The sequence below is a fragment of the Alosa pseudoharengus genome, unplaced genomic scaffold (genome assembly GCF_046254945.1).
Source record: "Alosa pseudoharengus isolate Yale_2024_CS ecotype anadromous, Long Island Sound unplaced genomic scaffold, YU_APseudo_1.1 YU_APseudo_1.1_scf_23, whole genome shotgun sequence".
NCBI classification, from domain to species: Eukaryota; Metazoa; Chordata; class Actinopteri; order Clupeiformes; family Clupeidae; genus Alosa; species Alosa pseudoharengus.
The window spans coordinates 30,298,410-30,321,169 of record NW_027468685.1 but is presented as its reverse complement, the minus strand read 5'-3'; the positions used below and the strand labels follow the sequence as shown (position 1 = coordinate 30,321,169).

The 22,760-nt window shown below is 41.7% G+C and overlaps 3 protein-coding genes across 3 annotated transcripts; 1 reads left to right on the top strand and 2 right to left on the bottom strand.

Annotated features, from left to right (window-relative positions):
- Positions 1 to 602: 602 nt before the first annotated feature.
- On the bottom strand, positions 603 to 3,425 carry cd164l2 (CD164 sialomucin-like 2). The gene is made up of 6 exons (XM_076301049.1): positions 3,167 to 3,425; positions 2,695 to 2,799; positions 1,807 to 1,884; positions 1,359 to 1,394; positions 1,100 to 1,250; positions 603 to 993 (listed from the first exon to the last, which is right to left on the bottom strand). The coding sequence occupies exons 1-6, from the start codon at positions 3,243 to 3,245 to the stop codon at positions 978 to 980; spliced, it is 465 nt and encodes a 154-aa protein (XP_076157164.1). The 5' UTR covers positions 3,246 to 3,425; the 3' UTR covers positions 603 to 977.
- A 2,487-nt stretch (positions 3,426 to 5,912) lies between these two features.
- gpr3 (G protein-coupled receptor 3) lies at positions 5,913 to 6,878 on the top strand. The gene has a single exon (XM_076300857.1). The coding sequence runs from the start codon at positions 5,913 to 5,915 to the stop codon at positions 6,876 to 6,878; it is 966 nt and encodes a 321-aa protein (XP_076156972.1).
- A 1,770-nt stretch (positions 6,879 to 8,648) lies between these two features.
- On the bottom strand, positions 8,649 to 20,274 carry wasf2 (WASP family member 2). Its single transcript, XM_076302297.1, has 9 exons — positions 20,162 to 20,274; positions 18,873 to 19,028; positions 15,051 to 15,185; positions 14,592 to 14,745; positions 13,735 to 13,852; positions 13,510 to 13,634; positions 13,001 to 13,138; positions 10,607 to 11,070; positions 8,649 to 10,401 (listed from the first exon to the last, which is right to left on the bottom strand). Exons 2-9 carry the CDS (start codon positions 19,003 to 19,005, stop codon positions 10,244 to 10,246), a joined length of 1,425 nt encoding a protein of 474 aa, XP_076158412.1. The 5' UTR covers positions 19,006 to 19,028; positions 20,162 to 20,274; the 3' UTR covers positions 8,649 to 10,243.
- Positions 20,275 to 22,760: the final 2,486 nt, after the last annotated feature.

The following is a 22,760-nucleotide window of genomic DNA, read 5'->3' as shown; positions in this document are numbered from 1 at the left end:
ACTCTAGCTGTTGGCTGCAACAACTCGAGCTACTGTAGGTAGCACCGATTCATAGAGACACAGAAATCGCTGGAGTTTTCCTTTTAAGATCACTTACAGTAATTGTGGGTAAAATTAGGTAAGATTAGGCTAGATTTTGAGTACCTAATCACAACATGGCATGTAGCCTTTGTAGTGATTAACTGTGCAAAGTTTGACAAAGACTGTTCAACCTTCTTGGAAAATATAGTGGAAATACTGTGCCATGATGGATGGAGCATGCATGGACTATATGGAAATACTGTGCCATAATGGATGGAGCATGCATGGACTATAGAAATACTGTGCCATAATGGATGGAGCATATGGACAGTAGGCCTGCCAGCAGGGCCCACTCATGCGTACAGTGCCATAATTACCATAAGACCTTTTGTTTAGTCGGCTTGACTTGAGAAAGCAAGAAGTGGTACAATTCAAATTCTCAATGATTTCATGTGCTATATGCATGTCAAAAACATCTGTTTTGGCAATTCATGACAGTGCTGTTGGCAACAAGCAATCAATAATCGAAAGTATTATTTCATAATGAAATTAATATTTTTATTTGTATTGGTGAGGTAAACCATCGTAGGATAACACACATCTGGAGAGAATTAAAACCATTGGGCTGACAAGCACAGAGCAAAACTGAAGATTATTGTATCAAGGTCTAAATTAATAATTATGTTGTCCTTTAAACAAGAAAAAAATATAAACAGAACAAGCAACATACATCATCTTTAAAAATAACCACACAGTTCAACAGAGTAACACAAGGGAAAACTGCCTTTACAAAGAAAATGTAGGTATTCAATGTAATGTACTCAGACATAGATAGTGATAGAAACTATAAATATTCAGTGTGACATAAAATTAACTAAGAAATAAATTAATAATGACATATTATCAAGATGCCAGATATCATCCGTCAATTCTTTATATGTTTTCAAGATGTTCCATTACTGGGGCTGTTCTCTGTGGGATAAAATGAGAGGAATGTAAGATATATCACCTTGTTTTACCCAAACAAATATTACAATAATTACTTACAGTTACATTAAAGCACTACATTAAAACTTACATAGTTTCATAGGTGCTGTCCTTTGTCTTCAGGAACCGCATAGCAAAGAAGCCTCCTGCTTGAAGCACCAGTACAAGAATAATCCCCCCAATGAAGCTGGACAGATCAAAGGATGCCTGGGAGAACTCCGGAGCAGGAGCTGGTTTGGTGTCTGTGGATGACAAAGAGGGATCACAAAAGCAGAAATGGCAAGAAGAAAGAGAGATTTTGTTTTATATATGTGCAGACTTAAAAACCACACTCACCAAAATGCACTCACCTATGTCAATATCAATATCAATATCAATATCAGTGCCTGGAGAAACATACCCAAGTAAACATCAGGGAGAAAGGGGTCATGGTAGGGAGAGATGACAAACATACTGTGTTCCATTTGTACTTCCTAACCAGTCAGTGCTTTGGCCCAGGCTTTTCGGCAGAAACTAGCTTTTTTTGCATTTATTCATATAATAGACCAAGTCAACATGTCATAGGAATGATTCAACTGAATATAGACGTTTGCTTGATCTAATGCTTAACCCTTAAAGGTGTAGGTTTTTGAACATTCTAACATAAGATTCTGTTCTGCAACAATTGAAGGTTCTAAAATTCTATATTGAATTCAATGAACCCAGATATTCTTTAGAACGTACATTTCCCAACATTCCCGTCACACCGGTGTGACAATACTCCTTTACGTCAACCTATTCTGTGCAGTCTAAGCTTACCTGCACACATGTCGGTTTCGTTTAACCTGTTGCAGCCCTGAAAGTCTTCAGTATCAGATACACACCCAGTGTTATTTTCTGAGGAGGAATAGAGAGAATAGTGTGGGGGTGGGGGGACAACAGGCAAATACAAGAATAGATTGGTTTAGAACCCAATCAAACAGAATTTTAAATGAAAGGCAGAGGAGAAAAGTCAATCTTTTAGTGGCATTTTTACTCAGATAGTTGCAGAGAGACAGGTAATGTGTAAGCACACACACACACACACACACACACACACACACACACACACACACACAGCTCAGGTGAGCACCATGGCATGGATCTAGCAGGGATCATGGCACTGAATATTTAATTATGTGTGTGACTGAGTTCAAAAAGTGTGTTCATGTGAGCAGACGTTGTAGTTTGTCATGGAAGACAGATTGTGTCTGTGTGAAGAGTATTGTGTGTGTGTGTGTGTGTGTGTGTGTGTGTGTGTGTGTGTGTGTGTGTGTGTGTGTGTGTGTGTGTGTATGTGTGTGTGTGTGTGTGTGTAAAGGAAAAGTAGAGAGTATGGAAGACAGTCTGTGAAGGTGTGTCTGTGACTTTGTGTGTTTGCATGGAAGGGCTTGAATAATTTACTGACTTGATGGTTCTAGAGTTTAGAGGCTCGTATTACTGGCAAAGCCATGCATCACTGAGGAAGTGTATGTGTGTGTGTGTGTGTGTGTGTGTGTGTGTGTGTGTGTGTGTGGTGTTCATTTGTGTGTATTTGATGTGATATCAGTTTCTGAATTTCTGTCTGTTTATGCAATGCTCACTTATAGCCTAAACTGTGTCTAGACAACATGTGCATACAGTCTGTCTGACTGCAGTATTTGTTGTGTATATGTGTGTCCATCTCACCATTGTCACAGATCCTCCAAACACAGCGTGTGTTGTTGAGGGAAAGGCTCACACACTGATCACAAGAATCCATCTGCTTACAATCTCCATTAGCCACATCATCTGCTGCAAAACAGAAGTAGCAACACAAATACTAATATTGTTTATTAGCATCTGTTACAAGAGCCCATGGAATTTTCTGTCCATCCTCTAGCATCAGATATTTTGCTTCGTCATGCACAAGATTAACTTTAACTAGCAACCAAAACCTCAAAAAGTGTATCTCACGCCCTTCTTTACCAGACATGAATGCCATCACAACTTCCCTATGAAAACATACTCTTCATTTGTCAAAGATTAACATCTGGAAATGCACAAAAACATTTTACTCCTGATGGAAAAAAACAAACATAAATTTTGATTTCAAATTGTGAAATCTTGATTTAGTTATTGCCCGCCGACTCAGCATATCATTTGCTGCACTGTTTCTTACCTGCAGTTTGGGCAGTGATCATCTGAATCACCTCCAATGTCAGCAGTGTCCCAAGCAACACCAGCAATAAACCCCTCATCCTAACGCAGACTTACCAACTGTCACACTCAAGCACTCTAAACATAAACGCAAGCGTTTACTGCTTGTGCTGAAGTCCAGTGAATAAATATACTCTAATCGCTCAGAAGAGCAGCATGCACTAAGTTAGACATTCCACAGTTGAGACTCACTCTCCTGATTCTCACTTCTTGTTCGATGATGTGAGAGGACAGCACTGTGTGTTTTGTGGTGTGTGTGTGTGTATGGGTGTGTGTGTGTGTGGAGGGTGCATCTTTGTGAGTTCAGCGTCACAGTGACACTGTTGAGCAGGTAATGTAACCGCAGCATGTTACCTGGCAACCCACTCCCCCACCTCCATCTGCCAACACAACTCTGAAAACCCACACCACTGTGACCACCTTACTGTGTCTGCTTGCCAAGCCACACATTCAAAACATAAATGCATACACTCAATTAATATCAAGTAGCCTACCAGTATCAATAGTCTATTTGCCCAAACTCTGCATAAATCTAACTAGTCTTAGGCCTACTAGTTACACTGTTGTGTCTCTCAGACAAAGACAGACTGTGTGTATGTAAGAGAGCTGATTATGACATAGCCTAGGCTACCCTGTATTTTGCTTGGCTACTCCTCGCAACTAATTTTCCTGAAATGTGATGTTCAGTAATGTCAGCAAAGATTATTCAATCAACAAACAAAAGGAACATATCTGTCTGGTGATAGGCTACATTATCTGCTTTATTTGTAAAATCCTTCACCTCATTATTTCCCATTACAACCGGGCTATCATCGCATTTTAACACACGTGCTGTTATATCATCGAAGAGCGTGGTTGTAGTCTAGGCTAAAATGCAATGTAGGCTAAGAAACGTGGGTATGGACACGACAAAGGTATGGAAGCGTCACCCGACACTATTCTTTCAAAAAACATCTGCTGACACACACAACCTGCTACTCTGAAGCCTACGTAACGATGTTTGATTAGCCTACTAACCGCTCCGCGTCAACTAACTCTCCCTCACGTCTAAAGAGACCACAGCCTATCTGATGTCATGAAGACTGCAGGGAAAACAGGCTCATCGGAACCGTCATTCCTTATATGGTCTGGGCTAGGAGGAATTCCATCCGGCTTGCCTTAACGATCTCGCCCACTGTCGGACACCCCACGCAGCCACCTTTCTGAGCATCCCTCGAAGAACGGGAATCCTTCAGTGCAAACATGATAGTTTAGGGGCGTAGGCTATCTCAGAAATGCAAGATATGTCGATAGAATTGTGTGACGTATTTCATTCTGAGAAGTCCTGCATATATTGTTTAGGCAGACTGTTCCAGTCTTAGTAGCCTTGCTTGATGGTGAAATAGAGACGCATTTAAAAAAAAAATGCTGCATAAGCTATGATTGTAGCCTAACATAACAATTTAGCCATGACCATATCATAAAAGATTAAATTATCCTCACCGATACATTTATTGCAGGAGTAGGCTATATTTCCCTCTGACAGTTTATTCAGATTGCCTATGAAAAATAGTTCATCTGTTATCTGTTACACGAGTGTGAAAGAGATGTCTTTCTCCCCCATCCATTAAAAGAGCTCAACTAAATGTAATGTTTCGGAATAAGGCTAATTTCTCTAAGCAACGTAGCCTCGTAGCCCAAGTCTGAATGACAACAACTTCAGCACCAAGGAGAGCGGTGACTCACATTTAGCGTGAGGGAAGCGGGAAAGACCGCATGTGTTTCTAGTTGCTTACCGAAATTGGCCCACTGCTCACCTCACTGCAATGGGAGGAGCTTTGAAGATGCGGATTTTATGAATGAAATGACACAATACCATTCAGCCAGAGAAAGGCTTCTGATTGGTTAAAGGTCTTATGGAATCGGGTCTATTCTATCGCCCACCTTACTTGAAGCCAGACACATTCTGGCGAAAGCATTGGAAGCCGACGTGCCAGGACCTTACCGTGGGGACAAAAACGATGATACAACACCCAAGTATTTTTCCAAAAAATAATCCCTGGTAGATAGCCTAGGCTACTGTATGCCAAAATCTCTGCTGAGAAGAAAGCTCCTCCTGCACCTGCCAAACGTTTTCGTTAGGACGGACTGTTCCCCGAGAAGCTTGCGGTAAGTGTTTATCTCACAGTGTTCATTGTATGCTATTGTGAATGATCAAGTCTTTGTATTAGACATTCAGACAATGTCGTCTCATGCAGATGTTTCAGGCAGGGGACATTGCTTAACGTTACCACGCATTGTAGTAGGCTGACTGTTCTTCACGTATCAAATCGAACATTGACAGTGACTGAGGTAGTAGGCTGTTTGCGCTTTAATTTCCCTTTTAATGGCAAACTCAGAGAAATTCTTACACAAATGCTGCTTTACCACTACCTAGTGAAGTCTAGTGCCATAATATTTTCAGTCACGAAAGATATCGTTGGCAGGCAGTAGGCGAAGGTGATGGGTGTTGTGTAATATGTCTGCTCTACCCCCTCCTATTAGTGCAAACGGCTTTCAGGGATAGTTTTAACAGGTAGTCTGTGCTTGCATACTAAAAGGATGACAGGAGAACTGTCATAAAAATGAATACGTGGACAGCACTTTATCAAGCAAAATCAGTCATTTAACACCTGTGCTATGAGTGATAGGCTCAAATATTAATCATTCTGCATCTTTCTCTGACAGAAATGGACGTGAATGACTCAGGCCTGGCATGGTTGCAGCAATACCCTCCGTCCTTGAACTCACACTCTGAGGTTTTCACTCCTGTGACCCTGTGGGACTACGCTGAATGTCTGTCTGGCATCCTGATCTGCTGTGAAAATGGAATTGTTGTGGCAACCATTTTATCCTCCCATCTGCTGCGAGCACCCATGTTCCTTCTCATCGGCTCACTTGCGTGGGCAGACTCTCTGGCTGGGGTGGGTCTCGTTCTTCGCTTCCTGTCACGCATAACTGTGTATTCGGAAGTGCTCTCACTAGCCAGTGTGTGTGTGTGTGTGGGTGCCCTCAGTGCGAGTGTGTGCTCTCAGCTGGGCATCACCCTGGACCGTTTCCTGTCACTACGCTGCGCGCTGACGTACGGCTCTCACACACACCGCACACACACACGTGCCGCGCTCGCCCTCGCGTGGTTTCTGGCGGCACTGCAAGGGGCCTTGCCACTGCTGGGTGTGAGCTGCGTGCTGGACTCCCTCTCGTCCACGCACTTCAACGCGTGCAGCGTGGTGCATCCCCTGACGCGGATTCACCTGAGCGTCCTCTGCGGCGGCTTCCTCTTGATCCTGGCGGTGATGCTGCAGCTGAACGCGCACATCTGCCAGGTGGTGCGACGCCATGCCCGGATGATCGCCCTGCAGCGCCACACTCTCCCGCACGCACACACTCCCAGCCGCTGCCGCACGCACACCCTGGCGCTCGGCTTTGCCACCTTCGCCAGCTGCTGGTTGCCGTTCACCCTCTACGGTCTCGTAGGCGATGGCTCAGCGCCAGGTCACTACACCTATGCAACACTAGTACCTGTAGCAACACACTTACTGATCAACCCGCTCATCTACGCGTACCGCAACACGCACATCCGCAAAATCCTGCTCAAGGCTTTTGGCTGTTCCCACACACATCTGCAACACACACACACACCCAGTGACGTCTGACACAGTGACGTCTCACACTACATGATCTTCTAGAACTGGGAAACTGATGGATCTCATGAACACTTCACTGCCAAAGGCTGCTGCCAACACCTGCCCCTAAAGAAGAGGTAGAGAGAGCTGGACAAAGCTCAGCCCATCGGACCTGTGCCTCATTATCTCCTGCACTTTATATAAGACAGACTGCTGTTAACTGAGAACGACACTGCTGAAACTGATGAGTAGTATAACTACTGAAATGGTGCTAGTATACCTGATGAGTCTGTGCAGCTGTCTTAGCTTTAATGGTTTATAAGAGAACATTGAAGTTTGTCAGCATGAATGTAATTCATTTGTCTATTTATTTTGCTATTTTATTACAAAAAAATAAAGCATCTGTTTTTTAAACAAGCAAAGTCTCAAAAATGTATTCATAAAGGTTGCTGGATGAAATGTTGTTACATTTATTACTTTCAGTACAGGCCTACTGTGTATGCATCCAATACTGCATAATCAGTCAAAGTTACTACAAAGTTTTAATCAAAATCAGCAAATTGTTTCTCACAGTCCTCCAGCATTCAGTGTTTGCACTGAAAAAAAGCCCTGTCCATGTGAATGGTAAACAGTGGGCCCTATCTTGGCGATCTGAAATGTCTGGTCAGAGGCGCAACGTTTAGACATTTAAGGCGTGTCCAGTCCACATTCTTTAATTTAATGGCACGATTTTGCGATCAAATGCTGGCCCCAAAAGGGTTGTTCTTATGTTTCATAAGCATTCATGGATGTGTTTTGGGTGTAACATCCTTTAAACCAATGAGAATCACATCTGTCATTCCCTTTAAGAGCCATCAGCGCAAAATCAAACAGCCTGTTGGTATTTTGAGACAACACATCTGAAGGAATCTGCTTGCACTATTCCACTAGTAGGCTACTTGCTTTACTAAAACCTGTGTGTGACTAGCAGAGTATAGCCTTACCCTAATAATGTTCGAATTACTGAATAAAAATCCTAAGTTGTTTGGGACTGGTTGCTAAGGGACTTTTGTGCCAGGCCACACTATATGTTGTTAATTGCCACACCCCGGGGCGCAAGGTTTAATAAAAGGCGAAAAATTCATCACTGACTGGGTGTACGATATGAATATGACTCACCACTTTGCGCCGGGTGCACGATAGGGCCCAGTGGCTTGGACAAAGCCCTACACAACCTCAGCCAATTAGCACGGTGCCTCAGCAGAGTGAAGTGTGATCTGATTGGGTATTGAGCTCAAAGTTACCCTAGATCACAAAGAGAATAACCATGTTTGTAGGTGATAAAGAAAAAAAACATTTAGTGCTGATCCCTCTGGCCTTAAAGGTGCCATGTGTAAGAATTGAGGTAAAAATATCCAAAAAATTAGCTACACGCATCAAAAGAATGAGAAGAAATAAGGACGATGTCATTAAAAAAAATGACAAGCTATAGTGCTGCAGAGATATCAACCTGAATTAGCATGCTAAATTACTAGCCAAAACCCGACAAGTGTCCTACCAGTTTCAGCCATGGGAGGCGGTATGTGGGCAACATAACCGCCAGCCAAACTGCAATACACGTGTCTCGGTTGTTACTCTAGGGTAGACCAACTCACTTTCTGGAGGTATACTGCCCCCATCTTTTATAGAATGTGGAGTATGAATTGATTTTTGGCGGACATTACACATGGCACCTTTCAATTATTTCAAGCAATATGCCATGCACATAATGTTTAAAAGTTCAAAGAAGCCAGAGATAATGAAGCACACAGGCAAAAGGGAAAACATTAATTTGGTTTATTTTCTTCAACTGATCATGTAGAAAGTCTCAACAAATATGCAAATGTTAGATGTGAAATATATATTTTTACTGGTTGTCTGATTACAGACTTGGCAGAACAAAGGGGCTGACATTAAGCTTTGGCTTTGAAAGTTAAGGCACTCAGTACATTACAAGGCACTTTCGAATGTATCTTTGGATTGGTCCCCACTTGGCGACTCTGTCACAAACAGAGCCAGTGAAACATTTGTAAACACAATCCCATGCTGCAACACTGGGGACAAGGGGAATAATGCAGGCCAGAGCTACACACATGACAAAGGCTAAAGCATTTTGTACAAAGAATAGATAAAAAAAGTTTTCTTTTAAATCTTTTGATTCTTTCTAGAAAATATGTCAATAAAGTGATTCACACAGGATCTGTGTGTCTGAGAAAGTGTGTCTCTCTGTGTGTGAGTGTGTGTGTGCATCAAAGCAACAATTATGAAGTCATAAACTTCATAAAGTCAGTAAGAGCTATATCCCCAAACAACCAAACATGCTCAACTTACTCAAACACAGACATACACACACACCATCTCTTTCACACACATACAACTATTCCATGACTCCCACACAGTTTAAAATAGAATACTTGTCTGTAAATAGGCATTATCTGCTCAACAGTCAGTCTGTAGAAATCTGGTCTAAAACCAACAGAAATGGCTGTATGCAAGTGTCTTACACTTAAGTCTTATCCCCCATATGTCAAAACACTATAAAATCAATTAGACTGCCTATTGCAGATATGTGAAAGAGAGCTATAACAACCTGTTTTATGGAAAAGTGATAAGTGGCACTCCGTGAGAAGGAAAATAATCAGACAGCTGATACTGCAATACTGTCAGTATAAGGGAGTTGCATCTATAATTAATGTAAATTAAGAGACCTTAGGCAGTCGCTGAAAAATATACAGTATATTAGGGGAACAATGTGTTGTCACCTGACGTTTTGTACTGTCTATCAGCTGATGCCTGAACAGATATCTCGCCATAGTTATACAAGATGCATCTAGGTTGCAGGGATATAAAGAAATCCCATCACCCTATGGATGGTAGTATCAATACATGCATAACAACAATACTCAAGATGAGAACCAGGGTTCCATCAGTTTTCTTGCTGTGGATCTTTCCTTTCCAAATATTTGACCATTTAGCCTGCTTTATTATTTGGATGACTTGGACTATGTTGCCTCTGTGTAGGGATGGGGAGGTTCTATTAGATTCACCTATTTGGACTATGCTGCCTCTGTGTAAGGATGGGGAGGTTCTATTAGATTCACCTATTTGGTTTAAATGGTGCAGGAAGGCATCACTGGCCCGGTTTTTAATGGGAGCTAACATACAAGCAAGTCAGCACAAACACACATACACACAGAAGCATCCTGTCAATACAATGCTGCTGGTTGCTCTTGAAGGTGAACTCTAATGATAAAACAGGTAGTGTGAGTGAGATCATGTGCGCACACACACACACACGCACACACACACACACACACACACACACACACACACACACACATGCACACACATGCACACACACAGATAGATGGTCAGTCTCAGTCAGACCAATCATCATCGTCAAACTCAGAGGAGTCATCCTCAGAGTCACTACACTCTACAGCAATACGGCGGGACAAGATGGCAGCCACATCATTGCCCACAGTGTCCCTCTTCTCTTGTTCTCGCTGCTCCTCCACCTTACGGAGGTTGAAGCCTAAAACATGAGCACACGTGCAAGCACACGTTAACACAGAGAGAAAGAAAACAAGTGCACAGTATTCATGAAATTAATTTTCCAAAGTTCTCAAGATAGCATGTCGTTACAGTGTATCTGGCAAATTGAGGACAAGAATTGATACAATGCGAAACTGAAGCATCCAAAACGAGCCATGCGCATTTAATAAACATCCATGTGTTACCTTGACGTATAGCCGACAGGAGATCACTGCGTGTTGCATCACCACCAGCAGGAGCAGGCTGAGCTTTTGGTGGAGCTGCGCTGGGGGCTCCAGAGGAGGTCGGAGCAGGGGGAGGAGGTCCAGCAGAGGGGGGAGGGGGAGGACCAGGTGGGGGAGGAGGGGGAGGAGGAGGTGGTGGGCCTCCAGCAGCTGGAGGAGGCGGTGGTGGTGCAATCCCTGCAGGTGTGGGGGGAGGTGGGGGAGCAGGAGGAGAGGTGCCATTGGGAGTAGAAGTTGGGGTGGAATCCCAGCCAGGTGGTGGAGGGGGTGGGACCATGCCACTCGGTGGAGGAGGAGGTGGGGCTGGGGGTGGGGCTATGTTAGATTGCAAAGTAGGAGAGGACGCCATTGGAGGAGCTGGAGGTGGGTGGGCTGGACTTAAAAGGCTGCTGCGCTTCTGAGGCTGACCTCCAGGATCAGAGTACCTGAGTGGGAACAATGTATGGTCAATTCTATCATCAACTGACCCAAATGTCAGCATACACTTCACATGTGATACAAAACCATTATCAGTACAGTCATTTTGGAAAGATAACGAACGTCGACCTGTTTTAGTGTCACATGACTGAATTATTTTGACAAAATGGTGCACATTTGGAGAATTAGGCTATTAGAATGAAATTAACTAACAGTGACTGCAAAATTACAACATAGATTTTGGGATTTTGACCCAATCACATAATGCAGACCTGCCAACCTTGAAGAACCTCGAGCCAAGAAAAAAAATTGCTCACATCGGCCTTCATGCAGGCAGCCAAAAACAGACATAGCCATACTCGCAAGACACATTTTGGATAGTGACCCATCTTTAATTAATTTCATTTAATGCAAACTGAATATTTTACAGTAGCTCTATAATGTTGACAATCTGTTTTAGAGCATAATCCTGACCTATGAAAAACACTTTTGTTGATAGGGACAGATGTGGATATGTTGTCCATTTTCTTATATGTGGCCTCTATTCAATCAAGTCTGGTATTATTACCTCTTTTCAAGCCATTATTATTAAAGATTTATTTAGTAAAGAAATACATCTATCACCCATGTTATGCCAACATATATAACATCTGCTGTCGTCAGTGTGCAGTCTATCCCTTTACTCACAATAGCCTGCATGCTTTGTTTTTAAATGTTCAATCATTACCTGCTGACTAATGCAAATTACTGATTGCTTTAAAAGAATTTCACTTGCACATTCACTCAGTTTCTTTCAGATCGCGGTGTCTTTCTGCCATCTGTGAGGCTGCTATGATTAGGCCTACATTATCCTAACTACAGTGATAGGTGTGTGATTTCAGTCTGGAAGCCCATTATTTGTTCTCGCTTGTTTTCACGCTAATAATCAAGAAGAAGGATCTGCTCCAAAGAAAAAACTAATTGAACACTTATCAATGAGCAGCTCAAAATATTTAGCCAAGGTCCACTTTCAGACTCGTTGTTTTGCCTTGGAAAGGTCCGTGCTCCATTTAATTAATGCCTTTTAGTCATGAAAACTTTAACCATCAGCTGAAACAAGTGGTAAACAAGTAATAACTTTCCAAGACAACATCAAACTATAAGGCCTAAGTAAATTTACAATCGCACTTAGTGGAATATTTTTAGTTTCGCAAAACGGCAGCTGGGGGGACGCAAACTCACCTCATCAAGTCTTTCATTTAACCCACCGTTGGATGAAGAAAAAATAACATAAAGAGAGGCCACTATGCTTTGCCTGTCATTCTCACTTGTCACTTTCTCTCTGTATCTCATCCTCGCATGAAATAGATTTGCGGGAGATTCTAATTCATATGCTGAAGGAGCTTTCCGGAGAAGTTGGATGTCTGCTCGCTTTGCGTAGTTTTAAGTAAAAAATCGTAGCGGCATACTTTGATGTGAAAATGCTTGGTTGCTAGGCAAAATGCGTATAGGTTGGCAGGTCTGATAACGTTCCATAATTTTCACTCCCCACAGTAGTACAGAAGAATGCTTTATACCTTTGAATTCGGTAAGGTAAAATTCAGCGGCTGTTTATTTTGATATACTGTACAGTTTGTTATGTTTTGAGTGAAGAGTTTGTAAAGAATGGGTGTGGAGATGGCCGCAGAGATATATGCAGTAAATATAAATATTTCATGTGATTTCAAGTTAATTTTGCTCGTGCAACTCTTTCACAGCAACAAGCTAGTATCGATTGGAAAGCTGAAGTCATATGGTTTCATGTGATATGCATTCGTTATCCGTACGATGAGTATTCTGTGAGCAACTCAGAGATGAAAAACAGAGATGAATGGGTGTGTAAATGTTGACGCACTGTGCGTCCTACGGCACCACAGGGCTAAAGCATTTTCCCTTTCTGGTCAATGGCAAGGGACTCACATGTCGGGTGGTGGAGGAGGCAAATCATCAGGAGCTGGCGGAGGAAAGGGGGAGCCCGGGTCATACCCAGTGGAGTCCATCTCCCCACTGAATCCATCATCAGAGCCAGCACTGCCATTCAGACCCTCAGAGGAGTTTCTGTGGACACACACACACACACACACACAACACACCTTGTGACATTGTGGACATATACTATTCTAAAGTTAGCTGTGACAAGCTATTTCCTATTGGACTTGAGACAGTCACAACATTTTCATTGCACTGCAATCATTTAAAAAGTATCATTGTTGCGCTCATAAAAACTAGAATAAATATGGGAATCAATAATAGTTCATAAGTCCATAGCTGTTTTTCAACAAATGTTGATAATAGCATAAGAACATGGAAACCTTAGGTCACTCCAACCATAATGTAGATCCCTCATGATGGTCCCACCCTCCCACTGATACCATTGAGGCTGTATGAAAGCTTTGACATTGTGACACACACAAGTAACAACCACAAACCTCGAATCACCACTTTTGGGCGTGACAAACTCCTGCCCCATTTTGAGGCGTTCCCACTCATCCTTGCGGGTCTTAATCTTCCGTGGGTTTTGATTCCTGCGGTTGGGATTATCCTTCTTCTCCTTCTGCTCTCACATACAAACACAAATCCAGACAAAACAGAATGAAAGCCTCCTCTTGACATCCTACATGGTCTGTGCTCAACTGCATGTATGGTCATCTCACCCTATGCTTGCGTTTCTCCTTCATGATGTCTTTGGTGTCCTGCAGCATCTTTTCTTTCCAGAGGTCAAAGAAGTAGGAGGGATCGGTGTAGAACTTCAGAGCCTCTTTGCCATCATCCCTGAGAACAGGAAATGAAAAAAGGGAAATGAGGAGAGTCAGAAAGGAGAGAGACGTTGAGAAAAACTTATCCATCAAGATATCCACCTGGAGGCAACCATGGAAATAGAAAGACTGGTAAACTATGTTCACCTTGCAGGCCTTGATGGTCTGCCTTAATGTTTGCATTTATCATTGTGTTAGACATTAAGATTAACAAAAAGAAACTGATTTGCACAAAATGCATCTGCATGACAGCAGACTGAGTACAGTGATTGTGCAGTGTAAACACAGTTGAAATATGGGTCGGAGCAATTTGAGTACTTCACCTGTGACTGACAATATGGGCTTGTTGACTGGCTTCCTTGCATTTTGGAGACACTGATAGTCCACAATTTCACACAGCATGTGACGAGACATGACATTTTGTCTATATACCTAGAATTTAGGGCTAGTATTACAAAGCCAGCCTACATATGATCCACCCAATTTGAAATCAATGTGGGGGAGAAAAATTGTGTGTTAACTAGTGTGTCAAACTACATATGAAATCTCTGCTGCCTTGTAAAGGCGGAGCTCAAGACAGTGATGCTGATGATTCAGGAGAGAATAAGAGATGATGAAAGATGTTTTTATCACAGGGTTTTAGAGGGAGAGCCAGGTGTGTGTTATATGGATTATACGACTAAGTCCAGAAGTCACGTTTGACAGTGGTTGTTTACCTGTGTGGATTATGTGGACATGCACATGTGACTGTTTACCTGTAGACGCTGAGGTTGTTGAGAGGTGGCGGCTCATCGCAGACCAAATAGGTATCCTGCACAGGTACGGGCAAGGAGCGGCGGATGAAGAGCTGCTGATCCTGGGTCAGGCTGGAGCGGAAGGCCTTGCGCGTGGTAATGGCCTGCAGGGAGACTGGAGGAGACAGGGGATGAGCATGACAAATGGTGACAAAGAGCAGCGCTAACGGAGGAGGAGTAGAGAGATGAAAACAGGTGACAGGACAGTTGGTTTAAAGTTGGGCTACATTTCTGTCTTGCAGCCAAAACAAAGGTATGCCTTCTGTTTTCTCTGTTTGTGTTTATGTAAGCACATTGAATGACCTCTATGTATAAAATGCGCTATATAAATAAACTTAGATATTTTGTATATAATTATAAATTATATATATGTTTATATATCTATATATATATATAAATTGACTTGACTTCTCCCCTTACCCTCCTCCTCTTTGGGATCCAGCTGTGTGACTTTAACCTGCAGACGGTCCACTCTCTCCCCAAGTGTACTCACTCGCTCTGCAAATGTGCTGGCTTGGACAAACAACTCTCCAAACACATCCTCAGCATATTTACCTACAACACACATATATACACACACAAAAAGTTATTCCTATGTCCAGTCAAAAAGATACACACAAAAATGTATGTCAAACGACTACAAAAAATACAATCGTATACCTTATTTACAATTCCCAAAGTTCTCATCAAAAGTTAAATATTTGCGCTAAATATCATTAAACTTTAAACTTTCACTTGAAAATAACCTGACTACAGTCCAGACCTGTCACATTGGGTGTATCATACAACCCCTGGCAAAAACATGGAAATACCACTTTTGGAAGATGTTCATTTAGCTGGCCTTCATTCTGACAATTTATTTTTCATGATTCTGTAGAGGAAAAACATGCAATCACTCAATCTTAAGGAAAAAATTATGGAATCACAAACTTAAAATATTATAAATAGTACTTTTTTTGCACCTTCTCTGGCTTTTATGACAGCTTACTTTTTCTGAGGTATAGACAGTAGCTATTCTTGATCGAGCAGATTCCATTTTTGTTGTAAGCAGTTGACAGATCAGCTTTGCAGGATGGAGTCTTGTCATGCACCATTTTATTCAGTTTCCACCATCAATTTTCAATAAACAAGAAACTCTCCACAGTCACTGATGATACGGGGTTGCATGTCAGGAAATGGACCAGGGGAGATGGCATTCATTACCTCTACAGTAAATGCACAAGTGCACATTGACATTTTGGGCACTTTTGCCATTCCATCAATCAATAGGAATTTTGGTGATGAAGTCATTTTCCAGGATGATAATGTCTCTTCCCATAGAACAAAAAACGTTAAAACCTTTCTTCAGGAAAGACACATTAAGTCAATGACACGGGCAGCAAACAGTCTGGATCTCAATCCCATTGAAAATGCATGGTCCAACTGAAGAGAAGGCACCATCCTCTACAGCTGATTTGTCAACTGCTGTTTGACAAAGTTGAAACTTGATTGATGAAAAATACTGTTCAACATTAGTGAAGTCTATGCTTCAGAGAATACAAGCGGTCATACAAGCTAGAAAAGGTGCAACAAAGTACTAATTAATTATGTTTTAGGTTTATGATTGCATAATGTTTTCCTCAGGATCGAGTGATTCCATATTTTTTTCATCTACATCACACATGGGCAACATACGGCCCGCGGGCCACATCCGGCCCGTGGGCTTTCCCTGACCGGCCCGCGTAAGGTCCGTGAAAAAACAGTAGTCAAGAGCCTAGCATAGAGATAATGCACGCAAATCAATATCGTTGCTTTTATTTTGATTGCGACTGCTATTTGTACGTCTATACATTTGTGCATGGATGGATGCATACGACATAAACACCCTCACTGATGTGCTGGTGAATAGAATGCTTCTGCGTCGACACAATTCAGTTACCTTTACGTCGGCGTAAACCTTTCAGTTTTGTTTCAAGTTTCAAGTTTTGTGTCTCCTGTGTCTGCGTCGCTCACCACCGCAACGGTTGTTAGAATGTCGAACTCCTACTGCTGCTCGTTTAGTTGGCGATACGAAGTGTTCATTTCAAAGCGTTAATGACAGATAGAAAGTTTACAATCGGATAACTCCGTCATTGTAATCAAAATATGTCTGAGTGTATTGGCAAAGCTTATTATAGCGAACTAGTATGATGCTACTACCCACAGGTTGCTTGAAGCAGCCGGCTCAACACACAGGGCGAGTTGACCGAGTTTTGTGAATAAAGTTAAAGCAAAAACATAGCGTACATTTTCAAAATATTTTTCTTTGTGCATGTTGATTAACTAATGACAGCCTACTATTGTCTGCTCCACATTTTCATAATCTAATTCTGCATAGAGTTAATTTAATGATGGTAATGATTTAATGATGAAATATTGCTGAGTGTTGATGAAATGGTGGCACAGGCCGATGGTACTGACTCCTTCACATTTTCATGGCCTATCTAATTATATAGATATTGTACTACTTTTTTATATCAGTCTTTGAAAACTGAAAAAAAAAAACCTGTCAATGTCAAAAAATCATTTTCGAGAATGAGGATTAAATACATATATTAAATATTGCCGTTTTTCCTTTGTCTCCCTCACATTTTCATTTGTTCTTACGAGTAGTAATCAAAAACGATTTACTTAATGTTATACAAGAACAGAATAGAATTGAACAGAATTGAGTTCAGACTTGAGTTTGGTATTTTGGGTCCGGCCCTCCTTAACAGTCCCAGTTTGTCATGTGGCCCCTTGGGGAAATTAGTTGCCCACCCCTGATCTACATGATCTAAACAATAAATTCCCATCAATTACTACAATGTTCCACAAAGCCAGAATGTTCAACTGTTACAGAAAGATATTTACTTTGAGGCACATCTGTGATTTATCTTCTTTCTAACAAATAAACAGCTGATGAACATCCTCTAAGAGTGGTGATTCCATAATGTTTGCAAAGGCTTGTAGTAAGAAACACATGATTAAAAAGACTCCATACTGTTGAGCAGCTAAAATCCTATATTGGGCAAGAGTGGGACATTTCATTATCAAAACTCCAGCAAATGGTCTCAGTTTCTGAATATTTACAGACTGCAGTTGAAAGAAGAAGTGAAGTAACACAGTGGTAAACATGCTCCTGTCCCGGCTTTTTTGAGCTGTGCTGATAGATTCAATGGCATCAATGACATTTCTTTGTTTCAACAATTGATATGTTGTCTTTGTACTATTCTCAATTACATATAGGGTTTACATGTTCTGCAAATCATAGCATTCTGTTTTTATTTACATGGTGCTGTTTGGGTCCTGGTTGGTATATTATAAGCATACTGTTTTTTGGCATTGGCAGCCCTGGGTGAAATGTGCAGAGGTCTCACAAGAGCTATGAAACTCATTGACTATTTATACACAGGCACTAATTACAATCAAACATGTCAAAGGTGTGGAAATTCACCCTTAATAGCCTATTAAACCTGGTGTGTTAACTTTTATGTACTCTCACGCCAAACATTCAGGGCTATGCAAACTTTTGATCAGGTGATTTCAGTTATTATTATTTAAAAAGGGTACACAAAATTATGTGATAATAAATGGCATCACCTGACCACTATCCCTAAATAAAAGAAAGGTTTTCTTCATGATCAGTCATATTTTCTAAAAACTGACCAATATCTCACAAATTCTGCTGGGGCATGTAAACTTATCAGCAAAACTGTATGTCCTACTTTCCTTTACGCACTTCCCATCATATACACTTAAGAATTTCAACTTTCCTTCCACTCTATACATGTGAATTTGAATTCTCTGAAAAAACTGCTACACTAGACTGGAGTCTGAAATAAATGATTTAACAGGCATTTAACAGCTTTAAAAGTTGAGGTTCCCAAAGTAATATACAAGAACGAATTCAAAATAATTATATTGCCGCCTATTATTGGTGTGCCACCCCCTTACAAAATAGAACCATAGCAATACTAAAATAGTGTAAAATACTTATATGCTTTTCTGTAATACCTCTATAATATAATTCTATAGTGTTCCTATAGTACAGTCCTATAGTACTTTTATAGTGTGTCCCAAAATACCAAAACATTCCTATGATATCTATAGTTTTCCTATTACTTTGTCCCAAAATACTATACAATTCCTACAGTTCTCTTTCTTAAGGGCCTAGCTTGGTTGGATAACACAAAGACAGAACTTCAGCCACTAACACGGATTTGTGTACACAGACCCACTCACTCAGAGAGCCCAGCTGACGAATGATGTTGGCAAGAGTGATGTTAGTCACACACTCAAGTTCACTTTTGATGGTGTTGGGCAATGACTGGCGGCATAGGTGCCTGGGCTCAATGTTCCGTGTCACCAGTGGCATGTTGGTGAGTGGGAATGGTCACCCTGGAAGACAGAAAACACAATATATAAACCCACTATCAGTGACAAGCCATGAAATGTAAAGGACTTTATTCTGTGACTGAAATATATACCGTTTAAAGTACTAGAGTTTTAAAATACAGCCTATATTCACTTTGTGAAAGAGTTTGGTTTACCAGGCTAATTCAAAGCAAAACTTTTCCTTGTCCTGAAGGATTTCCTATACATAATGAGCACTTGTTGCCTGCTTTTCTTTCACTCATGTTTTCTTCTCATGTTTCACTCATGAGAAGCATTCCAAGTGACTCTTTCATGAAATTGGTCATCATGATGACAATGCCAATAGTGCACAATCAGCCATGAAGGTAAATGTAGGCCATTTTGAAGAATCTAACTCAAGAAACATATAACATAGCCTATATTTAACAAACCAAAAAAATACATACAATAGCCTACAGGATAGGTTCCAATACATGTCATGTTAACAAACAATGCTTGCCTAATACTAGGCTAATACTTTAGTATTTGCATTGCATTTGTATCCGAATTATCACACATCAAAACCCACAAACGAAAATGAACCAGTAGGCCTATTAACTATGTATTTTTCGAACAGATACATGGGCAACACAGTTGGCCCTGCAGTACACCTTTCAGTCGGCAGAAGGAGCTGACTTTCTTCGGGAAGTTCCTTTACATCGTTCAAATTACATGATTTGAAATTAACGATATAGGTAGGCTATTCATCGTTTCAGTCAAAACATAACGTTAGTGTAGGCTATTAGGCCAACAAAACCGCACTGCTGAATGAGTTATATGACTGACATTATTTCGCCTGATAACTCACTAACAGAGACAAAGTAGGCTAGTCAAAGCAATGAACATGCTTTTTTAATTTAAGAATGGGAAGCCTACAACAGTATGATTGTGGGGTAACTTACATTATAGGCAGAACAAACCAAGGAAATAAACGATAACACAAAATAAGAACAAGACAAACGTTCGGACCAGGCCTGAATGCGAAAAAGCAGGAAGTATCCCAACGATAGCTTAACAGCAGCTCTGACTATCCACGACAAAAAGTGCAATTTCTCACGTTCTAAAGCTAAAGCAAACGTTCGGTATGAAATAACTAAACAAGGACGGTTATGTCTTACCAAAAGTAAAACGACGAAAGCGTTCACACTTGAAGGTTTCAGATCGAGGATTGCATTAGAAGTTTTGTGCTTCTTTAAGGTGGGCCCTGCTTGTTAGTCTACTTGAGATTTGCGGAACTAATACAACACGTCGTGGAACACAGAAAACTTCAGGTCTTCATCTAATTGGCCAGAGTTTCTCAATTCGTGCACGCTATTGGACATCGCACCAGTCATTTACGACGAGAGCGTGGAAATGACATTTTGTACGTAAATGGCGTAACTCCACCCAATGGGTTGAAAACATCTGTTCATCTGTATGCGGGGGGCGGGGGTGAGCATGTTAGCACATTCCTAGATGTCTGGCCTGCATGGACATATCCGAAATAGTTATGGCCTGTCTTCCTTCACATTCCAATATTGCTTGCCGGTTCGAACCCCGACCAGTCGACACGGCTGAAGTGCCCTTGAGCAACCCCTCACTGGTCCCCGAGCGCCGCAATTGTTACAGGCAGCTCACTGCGCAGGGATTAGTGTGTGCTTCACCTCACTGTGTGTTCACTGTGTGCTGGGTGTGTTTCACTGATTCACGGATTGGGATAAATGCAGAGACCAATTTCCCTCACGGGATCAAAAGAGTAGGCCTATATATACTATACTTATACTATAAGTAGAATACATTATTCGAGTCTCATGACGCTGGCTATTGCGTGTAGGTCAAGGTTCTCCTTTTCGTAAAATTGTAAAAAGCACAACAAACAGAAAGCAAACAGTTACAAACAGTCATGCACTTGGCTTCTTAAGAGTTTGCGTGCCCGCCTGCACTCGGGATCGCACTGACCAGTGTAGCATAATATAACGGCAGACCACGGCAGCCACTAGTACGGTGTCTTGTGCATATTTTGCTAGTATAGAGTCTAAGGAACAATATTTTTTTGTCTTCAAATGTTCACGATCCATTTTCACACTTAGATGACATCATCATTTTTATAATGCATAATTAAGACTACTATCACTTGGGGGTCAAATGTGAGAAAACACTGGTAAAGAGGGTATTTTGCCTAATTTTTGGGTGCTGATTCTGAATATCATATTTACTTAGATGATTTTTAATTAGCATTTGCAGCCTAAAACTGGCCTCCGAACGGGTGAATAGGGTAAACAATTTAACTCCTTGATATTCTTATGAAACTTTACTAGTTGGTTATTTATGCAGAGACAATATTTTTTTTGGATTACACGTTTTCTGAAAATATATGTTTATGGATGTAATGTAACAATATCTTATTCATTTTGCACTAATTTGCATACACTTCAATTGCAAAAAAAAAAGAAACATCTGAATATTGGATAGTTAACATTGAATGTAGTCAGGTTCAGGTTTGCCTTCAGAACTCTTTCTGGATTCAGAGTCTTAAAAGAACGGCTTGTTTAAGCGCCAGTCCTAGGTTATGCCGATTTCAGCCGTCCCTTTATCTTAGAGACGGATGCAAGCCATGCAGGATTGGGGGCAGTTCTGTGACAGGAGAAGGATGGGTTACGGCGACCAATAGCTAGCCGGGGCTTGCGGCCAAGTGAGAGGAACATGTCAAATTATAGTGCCATGAAACTCAAACTCCTTGCAGTCAAGTGGGCAATCACGGAAAAAGTATCTCCTGGGCAACAAGTTCACCGTGTACACTGACAACAATCCCCTCCAATACCTGCAGTCAGCGAAACTGGGCGCTCTGGAACAGTACTGGGTTTCTCAGCTTGCCCTCTTTGATTACAACATCAAATATCGTCCTGGGACAGCTAATTGCAATGCTGATGCCCTTTCTAGGCTTCCCACAAGCCCCACTAACACTTTGCTATCTGTGTCACGCGGCCTGGACGTCCCCCTGCCGATTGCCATAGCCAACATGTAAGCCTCGGGTGCACCTATCCAAGACTCTTGGATGACAGAATCTTGTATGGTGGACACCATCTCTGGTCGAACCAAAAGAGACCTGAAAGTCCTGCAAGGGACTGATGCCTGTATTCCCAGATACCTGTGGTTTTGGCGACAGGGCCGACCACCAACCCGTTAAGACAAGTGGAGTGAACCAAGGGAAGTCCAGCAGCTGATAAAGCAGTGGTCCCAGATACAGGAAGTGGATGGGACCTTGTAACGAGCGATCCAGGCTCCTCCAGGGATCCAGTGCTGCAACTTTTACTGCACAAGGTGTTGCGAGTCAAAGTGCTCACTAGCCTACACAACAACCATGGCCATCTGGGGGTGGACAGGACCACAGATTTGATATGCCAGAGGTGCTATAATAGGTTACCTATAATATCACCATGTACCAGTCCACACAGCACTCTCCATACAAGCTGATGTTCGGTCAAAAGCCACAGTTACCAGTCGACCACCTACTTGGAAATATTGGAGGTGACCACAGGGACGGTCCACTGACTGATTGGGTGGTGCAACATCAAGAGTACCTGACTTCTGTCTATGCTAGTGCTAGGAGACTCGTAGAAGAGGCTGCGGCATATTGTAGGCATGGTGGTCCTGACACCGTACCCATATTACCACCTGGCACTCTAGTCTTTTTCTAGTGGGCGGTGGTAGTGTAGTGGTTAAGGAGCTGGGCTAACG

Bases quoted from the DNA above. Each gene is read 5' to 3' on its own strand.
- cd164l2 (XM_076301049.1), bottom strand. From the start codon at position 3,245: ATGAGGGGTTTATTGCTGGTGTTGCTTGGGACACTGCTGACATTGGAG. The intron at 1,395-1,806 runs GTAAGCTTAGAC...ATGTTTCTCCAG, and splicing joins CGAAACCGACATGTGTGCAG to GCACTGATATTGATATTGAT. The intron at 1,251-1,358 runs GTGAGTGCATTT...TGTCATCCACAG, and splicing joins TGATATTGATATTGACATAG to ACACCAAACCAGCTCCTGCT.
- gpr3 (XM_076300857.1), top strand. From the start codon at position 5,913: ATGGACGTGAATGACTCAGGCCTGGCATGGTTGCAGCAATACCCTCCG.
- wasf2 (XM_076302297.1), bottom strand. From the start codon at position 19,005: ATGCCACTGGTGACACGGAACATTGAGCCCAGGCACCTATGCCGCCAG. The intron at 14,746-15,050 runs GTAAGGGGAGAA...TGTCTCCTCCAG, and splicing joins GGATCCCAAAGAGGAGGAGG to TCTCCCTGCAGGCCATTACC. The intron at 13,635-13,734 runs GTGAGATGACCA...ATGTGAGAGCAG, and splicing joins AGGAGAAACGCAAGCATAGG to AAGGAGAAGAAGGATAATCC.